The sequence below is a fragment of the Gambusia affinis genome, linkage group LG16 (assembly GCF_019740435.1).
Source record: "Gambusia affinis linkage group LG16, SWU_Gaff_1.0, whole genome shotgun sequence".
Taxonomy (NCBI): Eukaryota; Metazoa; Chordata; class Actinopteri; order Cyprinodontiformes; family Poeciliidae; genus Gambusia; species Gambusia affinis.
The window spans coordinates 7119998-7130786 of NC_057883.1; the positions used below are offsets into that span (position 1 = coordinate 7119998).

At 42.3% G+C, this 10789-nt stretch overlaps 1 protein-coding gene across 2 annotated transcripts in view; it reads left to right on the plus strand.

The window, feature by feature from the left end:
- The window catches only part of sos2 (son of sevenless homolog 2 (Drosophila)), a 53112-nt gene extending 43191 nt beyond the window's left edge, over positions 1-9921 (plus strand). The window contains exons 13-23 of one of the 2 annotated variants that reach the window (XM_044142518.1): positions 426-538; positions 1254-1476; positions 1558-1677; positions 1768-1930; positions 2890-3007; positions 3148-3320; positions 3416-3532; positions 5006-5267; positions 5349-5381; positions 5485-5585; positions 6842-9921. In XM_044142518.1, the coding sequence (XP_043998453.1) occupies positions 426-538; positions 1254-1476; positions 1558-1677; positions 1768-1930; positions 2890-3007; positions 3148-3320; positions 3416-3532; positions 5006-5267; positions 5349-5381; positions 5485-5585; positions 6842-7339 (1921 nt within the window). In that variant the 3' untranslated portion in view covers positions 7340-9921. The remainder of the gene's footprint in view (positions 1-425; positions 539-1253; positions 1477-1557; positions 1678-1767; positions 1931-2889; positions 3008-3147; positions 3321-3415; positions 3533-5005; positions 5268-5348; positions 5382-5484; positions 5586-6841) is intronic. The other variant, XM_044142519.1, reaches the window with a different exon arrangement.
- The last annotated feature ends 868 nt before the right edge of the window (positions 9922-10789 follow it).

Here is a 10789-nt window from a genome sequence, read left to right on the forward strand (position 1 = left end):
TTAATCTACTGAGCAGCATTGAAACCCGAAAGCTTCTTAGTGTCACAGAACGAAAGAGACGACAGGAGCTGTTCAGATGTAAATATTATGCCTCAGCAGTCAAGATGGTAAAATCATTTTCATACTCTGCTGGAGCTCAATTAAATATTAAAAACACCAGTTATAAAGTAAGATAATCCAGTAAAGTGAGAATATTTCTTTAGATTAGACTTAAAGGCAAAACATTTCTTCGTTTTGTGTGTGTTTTAGCTCACTATTTAAAAAACAAAACAAAAGATTATCTAAGGGTTTTAATAATGAGGTTCCTTGACATGTTTTTAGAATTTGTCTTCATTAAAGTGCCTGTTGGAGCAGCAAAACGTCATTTATAAGTTACGTTTTTAAAAGCGTGAAGTTTGATGTTGTGACTTTGTGACTCTCCACAGGGTCCTCAACGTTTTTCGCCAGTGGGTCGAACATCATTTCTACGACTTTGAGAACAACCCAGACCTGAGAGTTCAGCTGGAGGAATACATCACCAAAAAACTGCAACTCCGAGGTCAGTGCAAAAAAATAAACAATTTTTAAAAAATCATCCATTTAACATTTATATACAAACCAAAAGTTTAGATTTTCTGCAAAAGCTTGAGTTGGTTTCACCTGCAGTAACAAAAAACAAAAAACGGTACAAAGTGATGATCCTCAAAGTCTTGATGCTCTCGCTTTGCAGCGGCGTGGAGAGTTTTTGTGTCGTCACAATGGGAAAGTGATGCGATGTGAAAAACCAAGTGGGGTTTTGAGCAGAAGCTCGTTTTCGTTGCAGAGGATTTTACGTTGCAGCTAATTGTCACCCAGCTTTTCTTCTACGTTCCAGATTCCCCACAAGTCGAAGGTCACGACCTCCACGTCCCGATTTCTACACTAATCCCCTGAATTTAACAAAATATGAAACTTTTTTTTATGCTTAATAAAAAAATGAATGCAGAAGAGAATTATGGCCACTAAAGAAACAAAAATAAATTACCTTTTTTTTTGTTTTTGTTTAAATTGTTTTTTCAGACAAGCTTTCGGTGTGAATTTGCAAATCCTACAGTAAGGAAATAGAAATAGTTACTTGTGTATTTTTATGTTCCAACAACGCAGTTGACATACATTTAGGATTATTTGGAGATTTATTTGGATTTTTACGTAGATTAACACATAACCTGTAAAGTTGTTTTTTGTTTTTTTACATTAGTGTTTTGTAATAAAAGTTTTGTTGTTGTTTTTTTAAGGCAAGTCTATGAGAAAGTGGGTGGAGTCTATAAACAAGGTGATCAGGCGGAAGCTTCAAATCCAGTCGAACGGCGTCAGTCACAACATCACCTTTGAGAGCTCGCCTCCTCCCTTCGAGTGGCACATCTGCAAAGCCGGACAGATTGAGAACTTTGAACTCATGACCCTTCACCCCATAGAGATCGCCCGGCAGCTCACTCTGATCGAGTCTGAGCTCTACAGGTAAGATACCGACACGAGCGGAGAAAAAGAAGGTTGAGAAGAGAAGGCTTTCGTGTTGTAACGAGAACGCTTGATGCGCAGAGCCGTGCGGCCGTCAGAACTGGTGGGCAGCGTCTGGACCAAAGAGGACAGAGAGAAGAACTCTCCAAACCTGCTGCGCATGATCCGCCACACCACCAACCTCACGCTGTGGTTCGAGAAGTGAGCCCAGCTTTCTTTTTCTTCTTCTTCTTCTTCTTCTTTTCATTCCCACATCATTCGGGGCTTCGTGAATAAATATTTGTGCTGCAGGTGCATCGTGGAGATGATGAACCACGAGGAAAGGGTCGCCGTGTTGTCGCGCGTCATCGAGATCCTGCAGGTTTTCCAGGAGCTCAACAACTTCAACGGCGTGCTGGAGGTGGTCAGCGCCATCAACTCTGTCCCGGTCTACAGGTTGGACCACACCTTCGAGGCGAGTCGCATCGATCCGATTTCTGCCGCATCAGATCGTGACCAAATTTATTGCAGTTGATTGATCGCACGGTGAATTTAAAATGAGCTCGATGATTCCCGTTTCTAGTTGCGTTTTATTTTGGAAAATTTAAATATCTTCCATTTCTAGGGTAAAGTTTTCTTTGCAAAAGTAAAGTTTAGGTAAGGGTGAACTTGCATCATCATGCCTTTTATCAATACGTTACTAGAAAATGGTGAAGAAACTGAACGATATCATCGTCCATCGCGATACTTACTGGGACGATTTATTGCCTAGTAAAATTTATGGTGACTGTGAGCTGCAGTGTTGGGAATACTTCATCTAATTTATATACTTCACTCCAGAGGACCTATTCTTTTTCTGCTTAGCAACCCAGAACAGGAACATTTAGTTTATAAACTGTAGATCAACATTTAGTTTTATGCCTACTTTAGTTTTTTTTTCCTTCTCTTTTTTGCTCTTTCCTTTGAATTTCCTTCTAGATTCACATAAAGCACTTTGAATTGGCTTGTTGCTGGAAATGTGCTAGATAAATAAAATTACCTAACCTCCAATTGGTCATTTTAGCTTTAAAGGCAAAAACGAATCTGATTTTGATAAGAGAAAACATTTAGCACACTTAGCTTAGTATTCACTCTCGTTAGACCTGATATTATGTCGCATTACCGTCACATATGTCAAAGTATTTGGGGAGATTTTATGGTCAAGTTGCAGAAAATCTGTGATTGAAATTTTCTCACCTGAATGACTTTGGAAATTTAACCGATCACAAGTCGTATTTCGCCGTTTCCTGTTTTCTTGGTCTCATGTTGGGCCTCCCCTCCAGAAAACATTCACATAAAACCAAGCAATTTAAAGAAAAAAGTATGTTGGGTTTTTTTTTGTGCTACTTTTAAAGCTAATATGACTTGTGACTCCTGTGTTTTTGTACTTTGCAGGCAATACCAGAAAGGAAAAAGAAAATCTTGGAAGAAGCGGTGGAACTGAGCCAGGATCATTTTAAGAAGTATTTGGCTAAACTAAAGTCAATAAACCCACCCTGTGTGCCTTTCTTTGGTAAGTCCTGCACAAAGTAACTACCAAACTCACCCTCTCATTTCTTAATTTATTCTAAAGTTTAGACTTTTGGGGATATTTAGAAATGTTAAAAGTTTGACCTTTTTACTCTCCGCTAACCAACTTGTCTTCTTCCTCAGGCATTTATTTAACCAACATCCTGAAGACGGAGGAAGGCAACCCGGACTTCCTGCGGCGTCACGGCAAAGACCTGATCAACTTCAGCAAGCGACGGAAAGTGGCCGAAATAACCGGAGAGATCCAGCAGTACCAGAACCAGCCCTACTGCCTGAAGCTGGAGCAGGACATCCGGGTGAGGACCCCCGTTGTCTTTGAATGTGGTTTCTCTTCTTTCTTTATGCTTCTCGTACCTGAACGTCTAAAATCTGTGCGTCCTGTGTTGCGCAGAAGTACTTTGAGAACCTGAATCCGATGGAGAACATGAGTGAGAAGGAGTTTTCAGACTACCTGTTCAAAAAGTCTCTGGAAATTGAGCCCCGGAACGCCAGGCAGCCGGCGCGATTCGTAAGTGATCCTGTTGCGAAAACGTGAAGCTTTCCGCTGTGTAACGTCTCACCTGGACGATTAAGTCTCCTGATTCAGGAACTCTGGTCACACTGGTGGTGTGTAGCTCTCAGTGTTCAGGCCTTTCTAAGGGTTTCAGTGTGCAGGTTTCATCCTTCTGGGATTTAGTTTCACTAAAATCACTAATTAAAATTCTGGCTTTTTTTGTTTTGTTTTTAAAACGAAAACCCCGTCAAATCTTTAAGTAACGTTTTCTCTGTTGTTAGAGGCAGATTGACTGAGTGGGTTTAAGAAATGTTTGCTGATCAGGGATTCATGTCTCCTGTAAGTTTGAGTTAGTTAACAGGAAGCTGCTCCTAATCGGTGCTTTCTGAAATCCACCCTACAAGAAAACAATGTTAAAGGAGTGTTAAGTTTTAAAAAATGACAACAGTCCTCACCTGTATCTTAGTTAAAAAATGACATGTTGAAAATTATTTATGTTGTTCCCAGTTATTAGTTCAAAAATAAAAAAAATCTTATAACATCACATTGTTCTAGGTGGGAAAGCCTCCTGGACATCACCCTAATGTTTAGCTCCTTCCTCAGATTGTTTGTCTGATTCAAGTCAGGACTTTGACTAGGCCGGTCCAAAATGTTTTTCTTACATCCGGTCAGAGGAAACAAGTTGGTAATGATGTCCTACGTCTGCCATGAATAATTGTTTTGATTTTAGACGATTCAAATTCAAAAGTACTTTGTTGATCCCAAAGGGAAATTACATGATGCTGCGACTCATTAATTCAGATTCTTCAAAGAGTTCTTGAAGATTTGATTTGATTTCTTTAAGATGATTCTTTTTTCACAGATATCTGAGGTTTAGTATCAGCCGAGACGCTCCGATGCAGAACAGGCATTTAAAAATGCCTCTCTTTTTTTTTTTTTTTCTTCTTCTTTTTTTTTGTACGCAGATCTAAATTACACATTTATTTGCCAGCACACTTAACTTGCTGAAGCTTCACAAGTTTGGTCAAACATGTCGAAATAACTTTAATTTGTCAAAGTCGGTGCAGTTAGGAGTAAAACAGCCGATGTGAAATAAAAAAAAAACAAAGAAACTGAAACAGTCGTTTTTGTTTGAACGTGTAAAAACAAACTGGCACAAAAATCTTGTTCCAAATGCTTCAGAAAGTGTCACCAGGAGTTTTAAATGTAATGTGAAATAAATACTAAAGCATGACGGAGCATAGAGTTAGACTGATTAGATCTGCCCTCATGGAGCCGTTGTCACCGGCACAGATATTGGTATCAGATTGGTGCGTCTCTGCTCTTATCCACGCTGAATCAGAAGTCGGTAGAGGAACCGCGTTCAAACGTTCTGGATTAAAAACGTGGCACGCCGTAACTTCTTCTACGTTATTTAAAGCCTCCTGCCAGTTTCTGTGTGTGTGTGTGTTTTTGTTTTCCCTTCAGTTTATGATTCTCTGTCTCCAGCCCAGGAAGACCACGTACTCCCTGAAGTCCCCCGGGCTCCGACCCGTGCGAACGTCTACCTCTGGCACCCTGAAGGGCCACCCGGTGGCCCTGGAGCGGGACCTGCAGCATAAGATCACCTTCCGCAGCATCGCTGAGAACGACCAGGACCCGCCGTCTTCCGCCTCGGTGCCCACCTCTCCGAACACGCCCACCCCGCCGCCGTCGGCCTCCTCGGATCTCGGCCCGGTCTTCGACCACGACCTCAACAGCTCCTACGGCAGTGAGTTTCATTTCTGAAAAGAAATGTGTGTGTGTGTAGATTTAGATCACTTAAACTCTTCTTTGTGTTTGAATTTTTCAGGCTCTATGTTCCCCTGTCCGCTGAACCCTTCAAGTGAGTGATCGGTTTTTAATTCTCAAGAGTTTTCCTGCTTTTTCTTTTTCTTCTCCATGTCTGTGTTTTTTTTTTAATTCCTGTCCGTTTTTGTCGTTTGCAGAGTTACAGTCCGTCTCCTGCGGCAGCCTCCACCAGCTCGGAGAGGAACCCAAGCCGCCTCCTTTACCGCCTCGAAGGAAAGACACCGTGTCCGAAGCCAAAGTAAGAAATGAAAGAACGAAAACGTGACAATTGACTGTTGAAAAGTGCAAGAGAGGAGGTGGAAAAAACAGGAAACCTTTTATCACACGTTTGAAACTTACAAAGTTCTCTACTAGAGAGAAAAACGAGAGAACTTGTTTTTCCTCTTTGAATAAAACCAAAAAGTAGATCCGTTTGAACAGATTATCAGACACGTCAGAGGAATGTGACGGATGAGGAGGTTGTCTAAAAAAAAAAAGCTCATCGTTTCTTAATTCAGATTTAATGCCTCTTAAGGTTTTGCATGTTTTTCACATAATCAATAAATTTAATTGTCCTGTACGAGAATATTTTATCCAGACAAAATAAATACTGAGAGGAAATGATCCAGGTTTCTAAAGGTTTCAGCAAATGAACATCCTTAAACTGTCATGTGTTTGTTTACTCAACTGTAGCTCAGATTCTACTAAAAAATGAGGAAGGAAAAGGGTACGTGGGCATCAACAGTGACCTCTGCCCACTTCAAAATAAAAACGTGGATATAATCGTTACTTGAATAATCGATAACCAAAACGTCTCGAAAGATTTCGAGCTTCATCCAGCTGAAAGTTTACAGCCAGTAAATTAGCTCTTTAGAACTTACCTGGGAAAATTAATTTAGGGGAAGCTAAATGTGCCAAACATGGTCAAAGTTAGAAGTTGTTCTAAAGCACTAAACTAAAGATCAGCTGCACTATTGTTGGATTAGTGGAAGTGTGATCTCTACTGGTCTTTTTGAATCTATTTATTAGCTTTTCTAACAAACGTCAATGACATTCAGCTGATCAACAATAATCAAATACATCTTTAGAAAATAGCATCCTCTGTTAAGTATTCATTGTCCAATCAGTGTGTACATGATCACAATACTTTTTAAATCCTGCAGCTACGAAAACCTACTGCTATAACTAATAAGATCTAAGCAATATTTGACTAATAATAAGTAATAAAAAATAGCAAACACACTCTAAAAACTAATACTAACAAAAACTACTGTATTCAAAAATAAATAAGACTGAATAATAATAAACTGAATAAGACGAACAAAAAGTCACAACAAAATAAAACTAGACTATAAAAAAAACCTCAAAGCTGCTGAAACCCTGATCTGGAAAATAGAAACACCTGATTTTATTTTGTGGTATCATGAAAGGGGCGATAAATATAATTAAATGACGCGTTGTCTTGGTGATTTTCTGACCCTTGTGTGTGTGTGTGTGTGTGTGTGTGTGTGTCAGCAGGGCTCCGTGTGCGACAGCCCCCCTGCCATCCCTCCGCGGCTCCCCCCTCTGCCGAGGAACCAGCACCGGTCTCCGCTCTACAACGGCCCCCACTACGACGGACCCCTGCCCAGCCCGCCGCCTCCGCCGCCCCGGGACCCGCTCCCCGACACGCCCCCGCCGGTGCCCCTGCGGCCTCCGGAGATCTTCATCAACTACCCGCAGCCGTCGCCCGGCCCGGGCGTGGCCCGCTACAACTGGGACCTGAACAGTACGCCCGGCTCGCCCAACACGCCGCCCAGCACGCCGTCGCCGCGCGTCCCCCGGCGGGGCTGCCCCCTCAGCGCCAGCCAGAACAGCCTCTGCCCACTCCCCACCGCCGCCCCGCCCGTGCCCCCGCGCCACAACCCCGTCCCGCAGCTCCCCAAGCTCCCACCAAAGACGTATAAGCGGGACGCTCTGCAACCGCCGCTGCAGGGCCTCCCATTGGTGGAGAACACCGACGGCAGCCAGTGAGCGAGGCTCCGCCCCCCGTGAGTCACCGGAATAACTCAAGAGCCGCTGATCTGAAAAGAACAGGAGCTGCTCCGCAACAATCCCGCCACACCTGCCTCGTCCGCTCAGGGGATCAGTAGCTCCGCCTCCTCCGCAAACCCTCTGTGCCAACGACGAAACACACACCGCCGTGCCAGCTAGCAAACAACCGGCCAGCGTCTGCGAGGCGCAGGGACGGCCATGTTAGGAGCGCCTTTACCCCCGCGGCTCCTCAGACTCCATAGCCTCAATCGCGCTTCTTTCTCCGCTTCGTTTTGGGCATTGACGTCGGTCCGCATCCCCTCCGCAGCTCAGAGCTCCACAACCTGAGAGATCGTCCGAAGCCCTTCCTGTCGGGGACGGGGGCTGATCCGCTTCGCTTTTGTGTTTTGTTTGTTTGTTTGTTTGTTTCTTTCCTACTAACTGAAGACAGTTGCCAAAGTCTTATTTTATGCAGGGGGAAAAGGGATTTCCTTTTTGTTTTTAAAGCGATTCTAAACACTAAACGAAACACTACAAAGAGCTGAATCCCCCCCCACCCCTCCCTCACTTTGTATCTCAAGCTGTACACTGTGACTGTAAAGTAGCAAACTGTCTTTTATTTGTTTTGTTTTATTTTTTTTTGGAGGTCGCTTTCCTAAAAGCCTCTCCGCAGCCACAAAAAAAAAGAAAAAAGTTGCCTTTCTTTTTCTTTTCTTAAAAAAAAAAAAAGAAAGAAAAGAAGAAAAATCCAACAGCGGTGACCTCTGACCCCAGACCTATTGGCCCAGACGGACACGACAGCTGAGCCAAGAACACTCTGTTTGCACAAAGCGTTGGGCAAAGTCAGCGGGTTTGGGTTGGACGGAGCTCATTCTGACGCCTCCTCCACCCGGACGTGGCGCTGCGGCCCGACACTGTGCTCCTCCTGCCCTCAACTCCAGCTTCTTCATTTGTGTTGAAACTTTTTGCACTGGAAGCTTTTCTCCCACCAAAGCCTTAGGAAGGAGGGTGGCTCAGCCTTCCACCCTCCTTTTTCTCCTCTTCCTCCTCCTCCTCCTGTTCTCTCTCTCTCTCCCCCCAGCAGCTGCTCCTGATGCCTGAAACCCACAAAAAACTAAAACAAAAAAAAGGACCTTTTTTTAACCCAACTTCTTCCTCATTTTTTTTTTTTTTTTTTTTTTTTTTTTTTTTCCGTCTTCTGGCTTGAAACATTTGGTTTCGATTCGGACAGACTGAAACGATCCACGCCTCGCGCTCGGATGTGCCTTTTGAGTTCGTTTTCTACTTCACGGAAATAAAACGCTTCAAAATGGAAAAAGGAAAAAAAAAGAAAAAAAAAAGTTGCCTATGTAATGTTTAGAACAAAAGCTATACACTATAAAAAAAAAAATTGTACGTTTGTTGATGCTGTGTGTGTATATATAACATGTATACACTAACTGAGTCATTTGTATAGAGTGAAAATCCTTTCCCTCCTCCCTCCGTCTTAACGTACCATCATCCACCCTTTTTTCTGTCTTTTTCTTAAGAATCCAACGCTGCTACAGTGGGCTTAAAGTAAAATAAAATAAAATTTAAAGAAACAAGAAGTCACTGTTTCTAATTTGCAGACAATCTCCAGTTCAGCCACTGCGATTATTTCCCAGGAAAAGCCATTAATTTTCGCCCCCGACCTCCTCTAGTGCTTTAAAGCAACGGAAACGATCCAGTTTAATACGCCAAGCACTTACACAGACGACGCTTCACTCTGTACATCCTACTAACTGCCTTTTAATCTCCCTTTCCAAGACGTCTTGATGCCTGCGCTCATCAAACAGAGGTTGGAGTAGTATTAAAGTTGCAATGGAGAATATATACAAGTCACAAGTTTTGGCGCATAGTAAAGAATTGGGGAGTGTTTGTTTTTGTTGTTGTTTTTGTGTGTGTGTGTTTTTTTTTTTTTTTTTGGGAGTAACACACTTTGTGCACTTTAGGCTGTACTGTTTAAGAGCCACAGTTGTCACAGGAATGTTTGTAAATGCAGTGACCCTGGGCAACAGATCAGGCCAGGAAAGACACAAGTCCACCACCTCAGTTTGTTTCTTTTCTTTACTTTTATGACATTTTCCGTCTCACCCGAACGCTCGGTCGGCGTCTAGTCGCCGCAAACAACTCCTTAAAAAAAAAAATATATATATATATATATATATATATATATATATATATATATATATATAGAAATTTATCATTCACTTTTGAGTTCAGGTAGGAGGAGGAGGAGGATGATGGAGTTTTTCAAACTAGTCTTGCATGGCGGTGTTTGGGAGGATTTTCATTCTGGTTTCATGTGAGAACACTTTAATGTCTCTGTTTTCCCCGTCTGAGTCTCCCATGTCAGTATTGATGGGGTTGATCTTACCAAGGTTTCTTTTTGTCGTCGTCGTTTCAAACCGCCCCTCTCACGACTATTAAGTTCTCTGTTGATGGCACTGTAACAGCTTGATCCAGCAATCAGTTTGTTTGATGGTATGTGGCCTTTTAACTGCTTTGTATTAATGATCTTGATGAGATTAATAAATCACCCAGTCTTATTTTGTACTGAACCACTTATCTCTCATTTGTTTCTTTCGTGCAAGCAAATGCAACTTCCTTTTACGAGCTGGAACTATGAAGTTATTGACATTTTGTCAGGTTTTCTTGTTTCCTATCGTAGGCCAAAGCAAAGCAGTTCAGAGAAATGGAAAGGAAAGACCAGTCATCAAGTCTTGGCAGATTTCCTTCCAGATCTCCTGTGTATTTATTTATTTCCATCCCCATCACTGCTGGTGGGGGAAAAAAACTCAAACACTATTTGAAGGCGTGTGCATAAGACCGACAGAAACATAACGCCTGTTATGAATAAGTCTTCATGAATGTTGTCATGAAGTGAATTCGGTAAACATTGACACTTTTAATGCAACCTTCTATTAAAGTTTGCATGAAAATTGTCAACTTGGCATCAATAATGTGATTATTTGCCGAATGACGCTTCATGACAACAGTTGTAAACATTCATAAGGAACTCCGTCATGTTTATGTCAGTGTTATGCACACACCTTCAGATAAGGCGCTACCAAAATAATCTCCAGACCATGATGCTGCCAACACCGTGTTTCACCAGGGAGAGCACATGTTCAGTTTTGTCTGAACTTCCTGTGATTTCCTGTTTAATAAGCTGCTTTTTTTTTTCTTCCAGCTCTTCCTTAAAGGTTGAGTTCACCGTTCAGCTGCGGCTCTCTGCAGCTCCTCCAGAGTGGCTGGTTATTTCTCTTTCTTACCCTGTCAGACTAGGCGTCTCGCTAGAAAAACAGATAAAAAAATAAGGGACTTAATTTAGAGTTATTAGCTGATAATAAAACACTAATAAGTGTTATGCCTTGTGACCCCGGGGATCCGTTCAACCACAGAGGCAGACCAGCAAGTTTTTTGTCG